At 40.5% G+C, this 15765-nt stretch overlaps 1 protein-coding gene across 1 annotated transcript in view; it reads right to left on the bottom strand.

The window, feature by feature from the left end:
* Window positions 1–11667: 11667 nt before the first annotated feature.
* LOC134538597 (uncharacterized) overlaps window positions 11668–15765 on the bottom strand; it is a 99626-nt gene continuing 95528 nt past the window's right edge. The window contains exon 2 of the mRNA XM_063380024.1: window positions 11668–12690. Within this exon, the coding sequence (XP_063236094.1) occupies window positions 11668–12690 (1023 nt within the window). The remainder of the gene's footprint in view (window positions 12691–15765) is intronic.

The following is a 15765-nucleotide window of genomic DNA, read 5'->3' as shown; positions in this document are numbered from 1 at the left end:
CCTTCATTAGAATGGTCTTTGGAAACTTGTAAAATTGCAAGGCAGAGCTCATGTATCATTCGCAATTTTCACAAAGCTCTGCTTTGCACTTTTATAGTTATATCTAGAGACCGGAAAAATTCGCGGGTTCATTTCGCGATAGGCTAGACTCCAAACTCATACACCTTTATGCTGAGTCAGCGATTGGACCACCGTTTATCTGAATGACTCTAAGTCAATGAAAAACCTTCAACAAAAGGCGTATCAAATCACAAGCATCCCAGTTGACGCGTGTCACAAGTCAGTATCCAATGAGCAGGTGCAATTTGTCCCAGTACATGGAGTATCATGGAGTCTATCCTAGAGGTCATTGAAACCACGAATTTTTCCGGTCTCTAGTGATATCATTTGCAGCTGAGATTCCAAGGATTTTCCGTGTGAAAAAGAACAAAAAAATAATTTGCTACAGTGTACCAGCACACCTCTCGGAAAATGCTCGAGTGCCAAGTCTGCCCATATCTCCTCCCTTATTTAGTAGCTTGGTTGATTATTTGCCCTCTGAGCTTGAGCTCCTTCAAGTTAACTCGGGGCCAGCCAGCATCTCGTTACGACGTTAGCAATCATTCAAGCTGGTACGGAGAGAATAAGCATCGGTCCTCTTCTTTCCGAGCGAGGAACTTCATTACCGCGACCATTGACGGGATGTTACGAGATATTCGGAATTATGAAAAGCGGGTCGTGGTTATCGCCTGCCCTCCTCGGAGAAAAAGTCTTTTGAAAACTCTGGAGTGGTGGTTCTAGGCAGAAGGGATGAGGGGGGGGGGGGGGAAGAAGATTATAGAACTCGCAGGAAACTTCGACCACGGATTTCAGACGGACCTGATGTAAAAAAAAAAAAAAAAAACACGTCCTCTTTTGTCGAGGGATTCCAGACAAATCCTGGCTCCAGCTAACTTTATCGCGAGGTCCTCCTTTGTAACATATCCCTCCCTCTCTCCCCATATAATTTGTAGATGATGTCTAGTATAAAAAAAAATTGCAGTCACGTAAGTCATGTCAAATTTGACGTTTCTCAAATTGGAACCAATGGTCTATAGTATATTTCTGCCATTGCTGTGCCCAGAAAAAATAATTCTGTTACGTTTTTGAGTTAATTAACACAGTAACCGCAAATCTACATAGATTTACGACCGTTACACGTTGTAAATTTGAGGTAAAAAATTTTAACAGTGCATGAAACCTTCTTTCTTTGCCACAACGAATTGTTTGTTGCGACAAAACAAAATTGAGTTTCAATGTAAGCCACTGCTAAAATTACGTACCTGAAAATGAGTTATTTTCGTTTTACATGTTCTTTTTTTTTCAGTATTTCAGTAAGTTTTAATTGTCATTAGTTCAAAGTGACGCAGTTATCACGTATTTACGAGATGTGATCAAAATATAAAGTTAATAATTTTATTACGAACAAAGCAATAAGCAATACGTTAAATTTGAACTAATCTCCTTCAAAAAATACTCTCCTTGACTAGCGATGCGCACTCATCCCAATGTTGATTCCATGATTGGAAGTTGTTCCGGATGTGGATTCGTCCGGCCAAATACTCGCGGGTCAGAAGCGAGGTGTGGCATGGCATTTTGTCGTGATGGAGGAAGCGATTTACCACATTTTTTATGGTCTCCGTTTCGCAAACAAAAATTAATGTCAACTCGTTAAACGAAATACATGAACCACGATGCGCGACAGACACGGTAAACACGACCTCACTCTTCAAGGCTCTGGAAGCCGACTGACAGGTCAAAACTTGTTCAAACTTGACTCTCTCAACGTACCAGGCTATCGCGCTCATTACTTCTAACACATACATGTAGCGTCAGCAGTTGCTGCTATAAAAATTCATTCACAGGATTTTTTTTATCACACCTCGTGTCCAAAGTAAAGTTTGTATTACAAGCAAAATTTTCGAAAATTCAAATAAATATTAGGTAATGTTCAAATAGGCAAAATACTTTATGAAATAACAATTTTACCAGACACGAAAGAATGATTATTTAATATTTTGTATTCAAATTATTAAATTTATTTCCTTGCTCAAAGAAAGTGTATTTATAGTGTGACGAGTCTGTAGCTTCAATGCGAATAATTTTGGTTTCCAATCCAGGGGTGGGTATAAATTCGAAATAATTATTTTCTCTGAATCAGCAAATTTCGATTGAAGATTCGTTAAAATTACCACGATTTTATTTACGATAATATACATTTTTCTTGTTTTTTTTTTGTAATGTTAACTGATTTAGTAGTGTGACGTGTGTGTCACGTCACATTTGGTGGCGTTTGTTTTTGTGTACCGGCGCGGTGTTATTTACCGTTAGCCGTGTGGCAGCGTGAGACGTAACCTCAGATTTGGTTGTTTTGGCCGGTGTGGATCTAGGAGCACGGGCACGTTTCCGGTTGTCAGGATCTAGAGCCGCTCGTGCGCTTGTCAGGCTCTGATCAGCAATTTCCGGTACGCGGTGTCTGCGTTTGTCTTTTGTTTTCTTTTTTTGGTGGGTTGAGGTTGGTACCTGTGGCGCGTTGGGCTGTTGACGAGGTTCTCCGGGGAGGGTCTGTCTGCTGCGAGCCATGGCCTGAGTGGGTTACAATGTTTCGTGCCGATGGAGTGGCTGCGTGATAAAATCCATGGCTGTGACTTTGTATGGAAGTTTGGTAAACCTTGGTGGAATATAATAACTTAAGTTACGGGAGGTTTTGCTCCGTCGATTACACAATGTTCGAGTGCAGCAGTTGTTCCAAGCAGTTATTACCAATGAGGATAAAAATTTTTCTTTTTAGTAAATTGAGAATTTTCATTTTTTTTTGTCGTGCGAGCCTAGTCGCTAATGTCGCGGGTGTCAAATGGTGCCGTGCGTGCTGCTGATCCTCCTTCTTCAGCCCGGTTGAGACTTGTCTGCGAGGAAGTGTAAATGCTTGGTTTTGAGGCTTCTTCATTTGATATCTCCGGAAACAGATGGCAACAGACAAACTGTAAGTGTTGAACTTATTTTTTTTTCGTCTAGATTACGTCAGACGGAGCTTCTGTGACGCTGGGTAGACCTCGTGGGCTACGCCACACCTGTATTTTTCACCTTCGAGATATCGTTTGGATATAACTGTAATATTTTTGAAGGAAGTTTATTTTTGTTTTGGTTTAGACACAGCAGCAAGTAACTACGTCGTCAAGTCTCGTTATGAGTCGTTACCTATTTGGATAATTATAATTTGTTTTTTCCCAGCTTATTAATTATTGAGTGGTTTGTGGGGACACGGTTTACTTTTGGACTCGAAAAGGAAACGATTTTGTTTTTTATTGTTAAGTGTATGGAAAGGCGTGCCAACTTTTAAGTAATTTTGAGAAACATTTTATAATAACGTTGAGGGAAATTGTTAATATTTTGTACCCTTTATGCGAGTTATGCGCACTGGGTATTTTTCTAATAAGATTTTATTGTATTTTTTTTTGCATTTTTTTATAATGTTATAAATTTTTATGTAGGTATGTATATCAAGTCAATTTAGAAAGGTTTCTAGTCAGGTGCTCGATAGGGTATTTTGTGAGGCAGAAAATTGGCTGTGAACTATTATAATAATTTATTGTAATTATATTTTCTCTTTACTGCCAGATGATCATGAACTTTCGAACTGGACTGGAAGAGTTTGAGGCAGCAAGTAATTAATTTGCCAAAAGCAATGAATGAGTAGATTAACTGAACCGAGCACCTAATTTATTGTGTGAAAGGTGGTAATTATATATATATATATATATATATAGTGCAGTTTTAAGTGATATTGTCATTTTTTTTGTATTTAATATTTATAGTATAGGTTTTGATGTTAACCAAGTCAGTAAGGGAACAGGATCTAGTTCATGTGCGACCCCCTAGGTGCACCGGGGTGGTATAGGTATACTTATTATTTATTGCGTTATGTACTTCTAGTCAAAAGGGGCGAAGCCTGCTATACCCGGTTGTTAATTGTTTAATTTAATATATATATATATATATTGCTTGGCATGTTCTGCTTATAATTTTTCTATGTTTATATAAAGAACCAAAGAATACATACCTAACTAACTCACTATTTCGCTGTCAACTCTTTGTATCCTGCCTTCTGCAAGTTTTTGCTTTACAGTAGTGATTTTTAAAACTGAAATAGCAAAATATTTCATTACATTTTTCACGTATTCCCCCTAGTAAATTTTTCTGATTAACCAGCGAACAATAGCTCATTAATTTAATTTTTGGTTACTAACAGTTTACTTACTCAGATTTAGATTGTAGTCTATCCTAACAAACTTAATTATTTTTTTTTGAAATTATTTAATATTTACTGTAACATATCTGATTAGAATCAAGTAATACAACTAAGGGAGCGTTCAAGTATTACGTAACGAATTTGGGGGAGGGGGGGGTCTTGTAAAACGTTACGATGCGTTACAGGGGAGGGAGGGGGGGTTTGACCTACGCGTTACGTCACATTGATTTTTTTTTAACCCTTCAGAACGGTCGCGTAGAAACAGATTATTTCACGCATTTTTTAAAACTTTTTTTTTCTCAAAATTTCAAATGGCATGATAACTTAATTTTTTTTTACCTTCACAAAATTGCTTCTGCTTGCTTTACAGGATTAGTGAATATTGTTTTTTTAACTCCAAACGTAAAGCAATATATATATATATATTTATTTATCAACAGCTGTGATAGTTTTTCTCGTAACTCCAGTAAAGTAGTTAAAACAAAAAAAATACCGCTATTCGGATGGCTTCGTGAGATTTTCTCTCATCACAACAGTAATGTTGTGGTACGAAAGACGATTGGTCTGAAAGGTTAATAAAAAAACTAGTGAATTAAAATCTCCCAAGTTGGCAACCCTTTTCGTTTATTTTTTACGGGGGATTCCCGATTGAATTGTTCGTATTTTGTTCTCCCAAGATGGCAACCCTTTTCGTTTATGTGCTCCAAGCACTCGAACGACTGTATGAAAATTGACAACTACGATGTTTCGGCGGAATATAGAAACCCTGAAGATAGCTTGCAGGATCCAGCAGAACCTATTATGGCGTGGTATAGCGCTCACGTACGTGAATCGCAATATTTCTTGCAAGTTATTAAATGCGCGGATGAATCCTGCTGTTCCCACTTGAGGAGTGCATTAAAATCTGTCTTTCCAGAAACTTTCCTGCCGCCACCCTTCCCAATCCTTCAAACCGCAAACAAGCTCGTGGTACCTAGTCAGATAGACAAAGGATCATGCAAGTTTTCGCCACTTCTTGTGAGGTTGTCTGTTGATCTGTCGCCTCCTCTAGAAGGGTTTAGCAGATGCCTTACGATTTATTTTGCCCATCAGTACAATCCGACCTAAAGAACCGAGTATGTTCAACCTGTGGGGTTTATTTTACATCCCACAAGTGTGCAAATGCACAATCGTTACATGCATGGCAAAACTGCCCAAGACCTTCGTGAAAGTTGAGTACGGACACAGCGACTTGCTGCAAGAAGGGAAAATGAGCTTCTCTGCATTGTGCGTCGCTGTGAAACATCGTCTGAGGATGCCGATTGGCTCGACGAAGACGAAGTTGATGCAAGCGGGTTAACAATTCTGGAACCCTCTTCGTCTGCTCTCCGGATGCCAGTAATGAAAGAATCTGAGTGGCTGGCAAACACATGGACAGAGGAGCAGTAAAACTCCAATTAAATTGCTTTTATTACAATCTACTTATTTTAATTATGGCTAATTTTATTTTAGAAGTTTTTCGTTTTCGTTCGATCGTATTCTTAAATACGATTATATTTAAAAAAATATTTTATTGCAGTTAGTTTTATGTTTGTAATTGCATTGCCAAAGGTAAAAATAATTATTAGAAATAAAATTTGTTATTTGATTTTAATAGCTTAGTTAGTAAAACGCTAAAATAGGAGAATGCATGAGAAGAACAATGGCGGATAAAGCAAAAAGTGTGAAGGACAGAGCCAAGTCAGGAAAACAACGTAATTAAATGTATGATTGAGTAGTAAAAATTTATTAGGACAAAAAAAACATTAGAAAGCTCTTGCTTTTAAAAAGAAGACATTTCAAATGTTAATAAATAACATTAACGTGATTAAAACAATAACAAAGGTATTTTAGTGACTTATTCCGGTACGTTACGCCACATAATTGTGACTTTTAGGTAAAAATGGTCACTTGGGGTTACGTAACGTTTTACTAGGGGGGAGGGGGGTACAGAAAAAACGTTACGGCGCGTTACATGGGGGGGAGGGGGGGTCAAAAATATCAAAAAATTGCGTTACGTAATACTTGAACGCTCCCTAACTACCTACTCTGATATTCCTTGGTATAATATTTTGGCACTTATTGTAAGCCGTATGCGTGTGTTAGTTTAATTATCATATTTCCCTCAGAGCTCCAAGTCTCTGGTTCCAGTGAAAGCACGCCTGGAAAATATTTTGAAAATTTGATATAAGCAGCATCTGTGGCTATTTCGGACTCTCTCTACGCTGTTCGTACCTCTTGAGTCCGGTCCAGTTTTTTTGCTTCTTAAAGAAATTTTAGTTTAAGACAACGATATTGTCATGTAACATTTTGAAGCCTAATTTCGTAGTTATACAAACAGTAAAGTTTTAAACCCATAAGGACTGGCTTGAATGTTTTCCTAGTAGAATGTTATTTTAAGTAAAAAAATGGGTAGGGTTGTAAATCCAAATACGCTTCGAGCATTTTTTTTTACTGATTAATTAACTACTAAAAACCAATAGAATTTAATAAAAAAATAATTTCAATTCATGTTTACACTTAAAATTAAAAAAAAAACTATGTTGTTTGATTTTTGTGAATTATATAGTTGCATATTTGTATTTAATTGAATCTAAAGTAGAAAAATTTAAACTCTCCAAAAATTTTAGTTGATAGAAGAAAATATAAAATTGTACGTTATGTACTTTAATTGAGACCAATTAAAACTTTCCAGTGGCTTTGCCATCGTCGGGAGAGGTACTGAATGAGCTCCGGCTTTGTTGCAGAAGTGGCAACAGGCGGCTCCACGGGGAAGATGCTACATGCGGAACCCAAAACCACAATTATTGCGCGTTCTCGCCGTGGAACGACTGCCCCGCCTTAATCCCGCATTCAAATGTACATAATACTTACCGAGGTCTCCGTAATTGACGCCGTTACGACTGCCGCTGAATGTGAGAAGGGGAAGGGGAATCAGGGTATGGGAGGGAGAGAGAAAGAGAGAGAAGCGCCGTTCAAGAGGCAATCGAAAGAAAGAAAAAAGAAACACCTCTACGTGTATCTCACTCGTTGCTTCACCCCAACCTCCTTACAAAAGACCAATAGACCCCTAAGCGTTAATGACGAGAACCGAGGAAATATTGTTACACATCGCCTGCACTATTCAGTCCGCAGTCAAGAGCGCTGTACACTTTAAAAATAATATCTTTCTTTTTTGAAGGAAAAAAAAAATCCTCCTGTACGTGCTAAAATATTGCTTAGTGTAAAATGCAATAATTTTTTTTTTTTTTTTTTTAGTGGAAAGAGGGAAGGGAATCATACAATTTTTATTTATGTAAATGGTGCAACATATTTTTGTGTTTGCTGTGTAATGTGCCTCTTTATTATTATTATTGACTTATTTACTGTTTAATGCAAAAATTTGGATGTGAACTGAAAAAAAAAAATATTTTAGAGGTCGAGAGAGCGCTTGCAAGGCCCTCGCCCACCCGGGCACACACACGATGCGCAGAGCTTCAGGAAAAACAACGCGATTTGAGAACTACTCAAGATATACGAGTGGAGGTCTGCTTACGAAAAACAGCGGTATAGCCTCTAAGCGCAAGGCTCTGAACTGGCGCGCAGTCTTCTCGTCGTCACAGGACAACTGTGAAATTTGAGCGGCGACCGTAACTTTATATGGCGGAGAAATGAAGATAAAGGTGTAATGCAAGTCCCTTAAGTGCTTTCAAGAATCTGTACCGGTTGTTTTACGCCTAAAAATTGCTCTGAAAACATTCGTTTTAGCCATTTTAGCTCTTATAAAATACAGTTTAAAAACTTAATCCGAAATCGAAAGTACTTTTCGGCCCTCAGCGAACTCTTAAAATGCTTTTCGTAAACAGACCCCACTCGGATATCTTGAGTAGTTTTGAAATCGCGTTGTTTTTCCTGAAGCTCTGCGCACCGTGTGTGTGCCCGGGTAGGCGGAGCCTTTAAGGCCGAAATACTTGAAATAAAGAAGAGAAGTAGGCCTACTACTCAAAAATTAAAAATACATAAAAAAAATTACAAATTAACAAAGTTAATTTTCACGAAAAAAAAAAAAAAAAAGTGCTATAAAATTACATAAAAGTGCACAACTGCTAGAAACGATTTTTTAATGCTAGTATGTCTGAATTTAAATTAATGGTTTATGCTGCCTAAAAAATTGAACATTGGACAAAATACGCAACACAGAAACGATCACAAAAGGACGCCAGAAAAACAGGTAGGCCTGTATTTACAATACCAACACTATTAATAGGTACTATAATAAATCCTTAAAAAAAATTTTTTTTGGTCAGAAGTAAAATGACTATTAATCAAACAGATATATCTAAGTAACCATAAAAACAAAATATCAATCAACCACGACACAATGAAGATAAAAATACGAAATAAGACAACCGAGAATTTAACACAAGACTTTACACGCTGTCTGTATCCTTCTCCAGGGCTTCAGGCAAGGCATTGAATGAATGAAACGATCACAATGGACTTTTGTATTGCTAGGTCTGCGTTGTTATTGATACTATAGGTATTTATTTTTTCCAAACTCATATTGGTTATTGTAAGCCATTCATCTAAATTCACATTTTAGTTTGTAATACATCACCAAAGAATTATAACTTTTAGTATAAAGATAAAAAATGTATTTATTGTATTTAGAATTAAATCAAGGCACACCTAGGCGGGAAAGTAATCGTGTAACTTCAAAAAACAAAATTTAAACCAATTATTTAAAATTAACAGTCAAGTTTTGATTTTAGTCTTTTGTGGCCAAATTACGATAAAGATTTGTGGAAAGGATGACGTCCAATGGAGAAAAAATAATCACCAATATATGTATTGGATCACAGGCATACCACTTGGCAGGTCTCACAAGACAGTAGCTAATGGGCAGGTGGCATTTTACCTGAGTGCGTACAGCACTGTGGAGCCTATACTGGAGGTCCATTCTGCATTTAGAAGGTTGTAATTCGATTCCAGCTCGACTGCAATGGATGGTAATTAGGGGGTGGGGGGGGGGGGGGGGGTGGCGTGTTGAATCTCAAATTAGTTTTTCACCCCTACATAAGGCGAACGTTGGTGCAGTTACTCGACACGGACATACTACAGAGAATCCACTTACTTTTCAACAAAGTATGCACGTCGATTAAACAAGACGGTACTAATTATGTTCTAAAAAAAAGGGGGGGGTATACTTAGGTCAACACGTTTAAAGTTATAATTCTATTTTATTGCTAAAATATTAACATGAAACATTTTAAAACATATATTATGACACTAAGTATATGTATGTATGTGTAATTGTTTTTTTTTACTCAAACGACAGAAAAAAGTCTGGAAATATTTCCTAAAAAAAACTTAACCTTATTGAGCTGATTCAATAATAAAGATCTAACAGTAACAATTTCATCACGAAAATCTTTTATTTTTTATGGCACCAAATATATACCTATAGGTATAGAGACCGGAAAAATTCGTGAGTTCAATGACCTGTAGGATATACTCCATGATCCTCTATGCACGCGGGAAAATTTAATTTGCTCATTGGCTACTGACTCGTGACAACTGTTAACTGGGACGCTAGTGATTCGATACTTCTTTTGTTTAAGGTTCTTAATTGGCCAATGGCCAAGTGTCATTCAGATAAACTGTGGCCCAATCACTGATGCAGTAAAAAGGCAAAAGTTTTTGGATTCTAGTCTATCAAGAAAAAAAATCCGCGAATTTTTCCGGTCTCTACCTATAGGCTCACAATTAGTTGTCTCCCTACATTATGACGAACGCTGCGCTATCTCTACATTTCAATGTTAACTAAGGGTTGTAATGCCAGGATTGTAACGTGATTTTTAAGTTGCTATTATTTCTTTTTGTGACTGTAGAAGATTGTTGCACTATTACAAATAGTGTTATTTTTTTAAAAACCTATGCGCCTTGTAAATTCTGCGAAGTTTTCGAAAGCAATATATACCGATTAATCATGGGGGTCCACCATATTTTCAGTATTTCTGTGCCATCCATCATACATGTCAGCACCGGGATTACACATATCCGCTACAGGTGATTTCCGTTCCATTCATGAAAATACTCCCACGAACTGCCGTATAGCGAGAGCTAAGATGTTTACACATAAAAAAAAACTTTTTCGTAGTTACAGAAAACTGGATCATCATTGAAACATCCACATTACAAAAACTTCCGAATTGAAATACGACACTAAAATATTTTGTACTTTTTACAAGGAAAATCATTTCTATCTCATTTGCAAACGATATCACTTGTAAAATTACACGGCAGAGCTTCGTGAAATAGCAAATCACTTTTAAAAGTGATATCGATGGCAGCTGAGTTTTCAGGGACTATCCTTGTAAGAGTATAAAAAGGTTTTAAGTGCATATGGTAGTAGCATGGGTAGTGAGTTGATTTCCTGGCAGTGGTAATAATTTTATTTACATATTTACCCACGACGTATCTGCGTTTTTTTTTCAAGATTATATAATTTTTAAATTCTACTTCACACATTTTCTACCGTTTGTAACAGTTGTAAGGGTGAACAAGCACTTGGCGTGGAAGGAGCGTTTTTTATGATTCCTGTGGGAAAACGTTCAAAATAATTTCTCCCAAGTTTACAAACATCCCGAAATTATTTTTAATCCGTGTTCTTCTTAAATTTAAGGTGAACACTTTTAACAGTGTAAACTTTTCCATTCCCTATACTTCAAGAGGATGGTCAATAATTGTCTTTGAAGATGTTGGCTAGCACCTCATTACCACATAATTGGTGAAAATACCATTCTATAGTTAGAAGCCCGGAATTTTTGCGGATTATTTTGGCGTCAGACTAAAATTCACAAACATATGTATACTGTATTACACTGTATCTTCATATGCTTCCTCATTGGCTGATTTGTTATGTTGAACCTCCCCTCTTTTGGAGTGGGTAAATATGTGAATCGGCCATACTACTGTTGGCTGGTGGTTTATTACCGGAACTTTAACCTCTGTGTATTTTACCACCAGATTGCGCCCTTCGCACGTTTGTACGTTTCTTCTTAATTTTTTGAGTTATTGGGCTGTTGTTTATTTTTTGACACCACTTGTAAGACCTGGGGCCAACGGAAAACGCCTAACTCTCCTTGGTGGGATTTCCGGGTGGTTTACAGCAGCAGATATGGCCGTAAATTCCTTTTAGTGGGGTGGAGGGCGGTCCGGGGGGGGGGAAGACCCGGGGTCCTGAAATTAAGAAGCACTTCACTGAAAGGGGACCCGCCTGTACTTGCAAAAGCGTGACTGTGAAAAGGGGTTCGATGTAAAAAAAAAAGGAAGTGTGTATTATGGAATACTTTCTGTACATTTTAAAGTTTTCTGCTTGTTGCCCGCTGTGCTGACGAAGTCTACGGGGCTGAGGACACGCCCGGCTCCCTGGTCGGCTGAGTGACGAGGTGGTGACGAGGTGGTGACGAGGTGGTGACGAGGTGGTGACGAGGCGGTGACGAGGTAGTGACGAGGTAGTGACGAGGTGGTGGTGACGAGGTGGTGACGAGGCGGTGACGAGGCGGTGTCGAAGTGGTGACGAGGTGGTGACGAGGTGGTGACGAGGTGGTGACGTGGCGGTGACGAGGTGGTGACGAGGCGGTGTCGAAGTGGTGACGAGGCGGTGACGAGGTGGTGACGAGGTGGTGACGAGGCGGTGACGAGGTGGTGACGAGGTGGTGACGAGGTGGTGACGAGGTGGTGACGAGGCGGTGACGAGGTGGTGACGAGGTGGTGACGAGGTGGTGACGAGGTGGTGACGAGGTGGTGACGAGGTGGTGACGAGGCGGTGTCGAAGTGGTGACGAGGCGGTGACGAGGTGGTGACGAGGTGGTGACGAGGCGGTGACGAGGTGGTGACGAGGTGGTGACGAGGTGGTGACGAGGTGGTGACGAGGCGGTGACGAGGTAGTGACGAGGTAGTGACGAGGTGGTGGTGACGAGGTGGTGACGAGGCGGTGACGAGGCGGTGTCGAAGTGGTGACGAGGTGGTGACGAGATGGTGACGAGGTGGTGACGTGGCGGTGACGAGGTGGTGACGAGGCGGTGTCGAAGTGGTGACGAGGCGGTGACGAGGTGGTGACGAGGTGGTGACGAGGCGGTGACGAGGTGGTGACGAGGCGGTGACGAGGTGGTGACGAGGTGGTGACGAGGTGGTGACGAGGTGGTGACGAGGCGGTGTCGAAGTGGTGACGAGGCGGTGACGAGGTGGTGACGAGGTGGTGACGAGGCGGTGACGAGGTGGTGACGAGGTGGTGACGAGGCGGTGACGAGGTGGTGACGAGGTGGTGACGAGGCGGTGACGAGGTGGTGACGAGGTGGTGACGAGGTGGTGACGAGGCGGTGACGAGGTGGTGACGAGGCGGTGACGAGGTGGTGACGATGCTAGGACGGGTAGCCTCAGCCTCTCTCGTCAAAGCCGATTCTGTAACGGCTCTCCTGATTCGCTCATACGGCGTGTTCCGTACACAAGCCTGCGGGACCCCCAGGCCGGTAGGTCGTAATGGCTAAGAGCGCTGGGTTTACAAAGAAAAACCGGGAAGGGGGGGGGGGCCTTGAAAGGGCCAAGTTGCATGCACACAGGCCAAAATATGGGAAGTAGACAACATATAAGCACCCTACCCAGAGTTAACTTGTGTCGGTTAAAACCCATGCGCTAAATTGTCGGGCCGAGCGGCCTTCTCTCTTTCCACCCTCCCTGGCGAATACTACATATTTGCGCTCCGGACAGCAGCCAATATACAGTTTGCTCTTCCTGGAGTGTAAGAAGGACTGAATAAGTTTTTAAAATCATAATAAGTGGTTCAACTGACGTTTCGAAAACCTTATTCTATTTTTAGTTCCGCCACTTCGCTCTACGACTCCGTTCCAGTCAAATACCAGCTTGCAGTAGAGAGGACGAATCACATCGTCCCTCTCAAAAGAAGGGGAGGTTCTACGTAATATTTCAGTAGAGACCTGCAAAATTCGCGGATTTCATTCGGTGATAGGCTATAATTCAAACACATATACCTCTTAGATAATTTTGCTATTGGCTTACTGTTCATCTGGACGAATCTCAACCAGTTATAAACGCTCAACCAAAGAAGGATCGAATCACAGACATACCAGCTGAGACGACTTACAAGTCGGCAGCCAATGAACTTGCGTGATTTGCTCGAGTGTACAGGGGTATGTGCAGTCTATCCTGAAGGCCATCGACACAGCGAATTTTGCAGGTCTCTAGAGATCAGGCAATAAGAAAGCACACGTTGGTAAAGTATACGTATGACCGTGAATTTCAGGCTGACACCAAATGAACCCGCTAAATTTCCGGGCCTCTACATACAATTGATGTGACGATTATTTTGCGGATTGAGTTTCACTTCAGTCTAGACTCGAAATGCCTGTAAATAATTCTCATTGGTCGATAAGGATTGGAGAACCACTTCTCCTTGTTCCTAACTGGCTCGGTCTCGTCGAGGACGTATCAAGAGCACTGTAGTCCAATCATCGACGTAAATCAGATGTACACGTGCTTAAAGTATAGCACTTTGCCTACTAATGAATGTGCTAACTGATCACTAGAGACCTGAAAAATTCGCGGGTTCATTAAGTGCTATGCTAAATTTCAAATAATTATACCTTAGTGCTGCTTCTGCCATTGGTCCACTGTTAATCTGGAGGACTGAGGGCCAATTAGAGACCCTCACTCATAGAAGTGTCGAATCACAGACCACCCAGTCGAGACGACTCACAAGTCAGCAGCCAATGTACAGTTGGCATTTTCCCGAGTGTGTAAAGAATATTGGAGTCCATACTAAAGGTCACTGAACCCGCGAATTTTTCCGGTCTCTACTGATCACTAAGGACTGGAAGAATTTCTCACATTCGGTGACCCCCAGGATTGACTACACAGTCCTCTGCACACTAACGAAGTCATTATTAGGGACACCTGTATTGTCTGTGGTAGGATGAGAAGTGTTCTCCCTATATTGACGGGGCCAATGAGAATGTGTCTACCGTACTGCCGCACGTCCACAATTCACCACAGCTCTAATATAAAAAGCTACAGTGTTTCTGTGAAGTACCTTGTTGCGAAATGTATTCGCGAATCGGTGTCCCTGGTCGTTGGCTGCTCACACATGAGAACGTGTCAGTCAATCTGGGTCGCATGTGATTCGTCAATATTTTGGTTGAAGTTTTTTTTTTCCATTGACCCAGAGAAATACAGGCGAATTGTGATCAAACTGCAGAAGCGGCACAAAGCTACATTGTGTCTGAATTATTGTTTACAGCTAGAGACCGGAAAAATTAGCGGATTCTTTTCGCGATATGCTAAAATGGAAATGCTTATACCGCACTGCTGCAGCTGCTATTGGCTCGCCGTTTATGAGGGAGACTCTCGGCCAATGAGAAACCCTCGACCAGGTTTCGTGTCGAATCACAGACCATCCGGTGGAGACGCATCACAAGTGAGAAGCCAATGAACGGGTGGCATTTTCCCGAGTACGTACATGGCTGTGGAGTATATCCTAGAGGTCAATACAAGCGCGAATTTTTCCAGTCTCTATTTATAGCGAATTTAATCTGCGAATTTTTCCGGTATCCAAATAAATCGTGCCTCAGTAGTATAGGAATGTATTTTCTGGCACAGGCTTCAGGCTGAGGAGCCTGAGGAGACGGTCCGCCATATTGGATTGTGACGTCACGGCGGCAAAAATTCCTCAAAATTCCTCAAAAATGACTCAAAATGACTCAAAAATTCCCGTTTTAAGAAAAAATTTCCCGTTTTCGAGGGAAAAATTCACGTTTCGAGGGAAAATTTCCCGTTTTATTCCTCAAAAATCCCAACGGCTAGAAATGTCCTGATAGAGGCTTAAGCATCCTTAACTCAAGCCTCAGTTAAGCCTCTATCAGGATGTGACCTTGACCTTTGACCTTGACCCCAGCGGCCATCTTGGATCCGCCATTTTGGATGACGTCATTTCGTTTTCTAGAAAATTCCGGCATTGTGTTATCCGCCATATTGGACGATGACGTCACCGTTGCAATTTTCGTTACGGCCGCCATCTTTAACTTTTTTATTTATTATCCGATTTCAATGAAAAATTTTTTAAAATTTATTAAAAAAATCCATTTAATAAAATTTTAATGAAAAATATTTAAAAAATATATTTTTACGACACGGAGTTCGGAGTCCTCGGTTCGAACCCGGTGAGGCCAAAAAAAATTAAAAATGGCGACCGATCCTCCTCCCGTGGTGACTTTTGGCAGACTGACTCCCACCACTTTTCTTAAAGCATATATATCGTCACCTAGTATGACGTCATGTCCGCCATCTTGTCTTCGATGCTGGAAGCCATCATCATCATTGTATCGTCGACGAGAGTGCGCTGACACCATGTTAGTTTAGTTCGTATCCGCTAGAGTGCAGTAATCATTTATTATTACTGTGACACCCGCCATCTTGAAATATGG

This window comes from Bacillus rossius, chromosome 13, assembly GCF_032445375.1.
Source record: "Bacillus rossius redtenbacheri isolate Brsri chromosome 13, Brsri_v3, whole genome shotgun sequence".
Taxonomy (NCBI): Eukaryota; Metazoa; Arthropoda; class Insecta; order Phasmatodea; family Bacillidae; genus Bacillus; species Bacillus rossius.
Note: the sequence above shows the minus strand (reverse complement) of the source record. Positions and strands in the feature narration are given on the sequence as shown.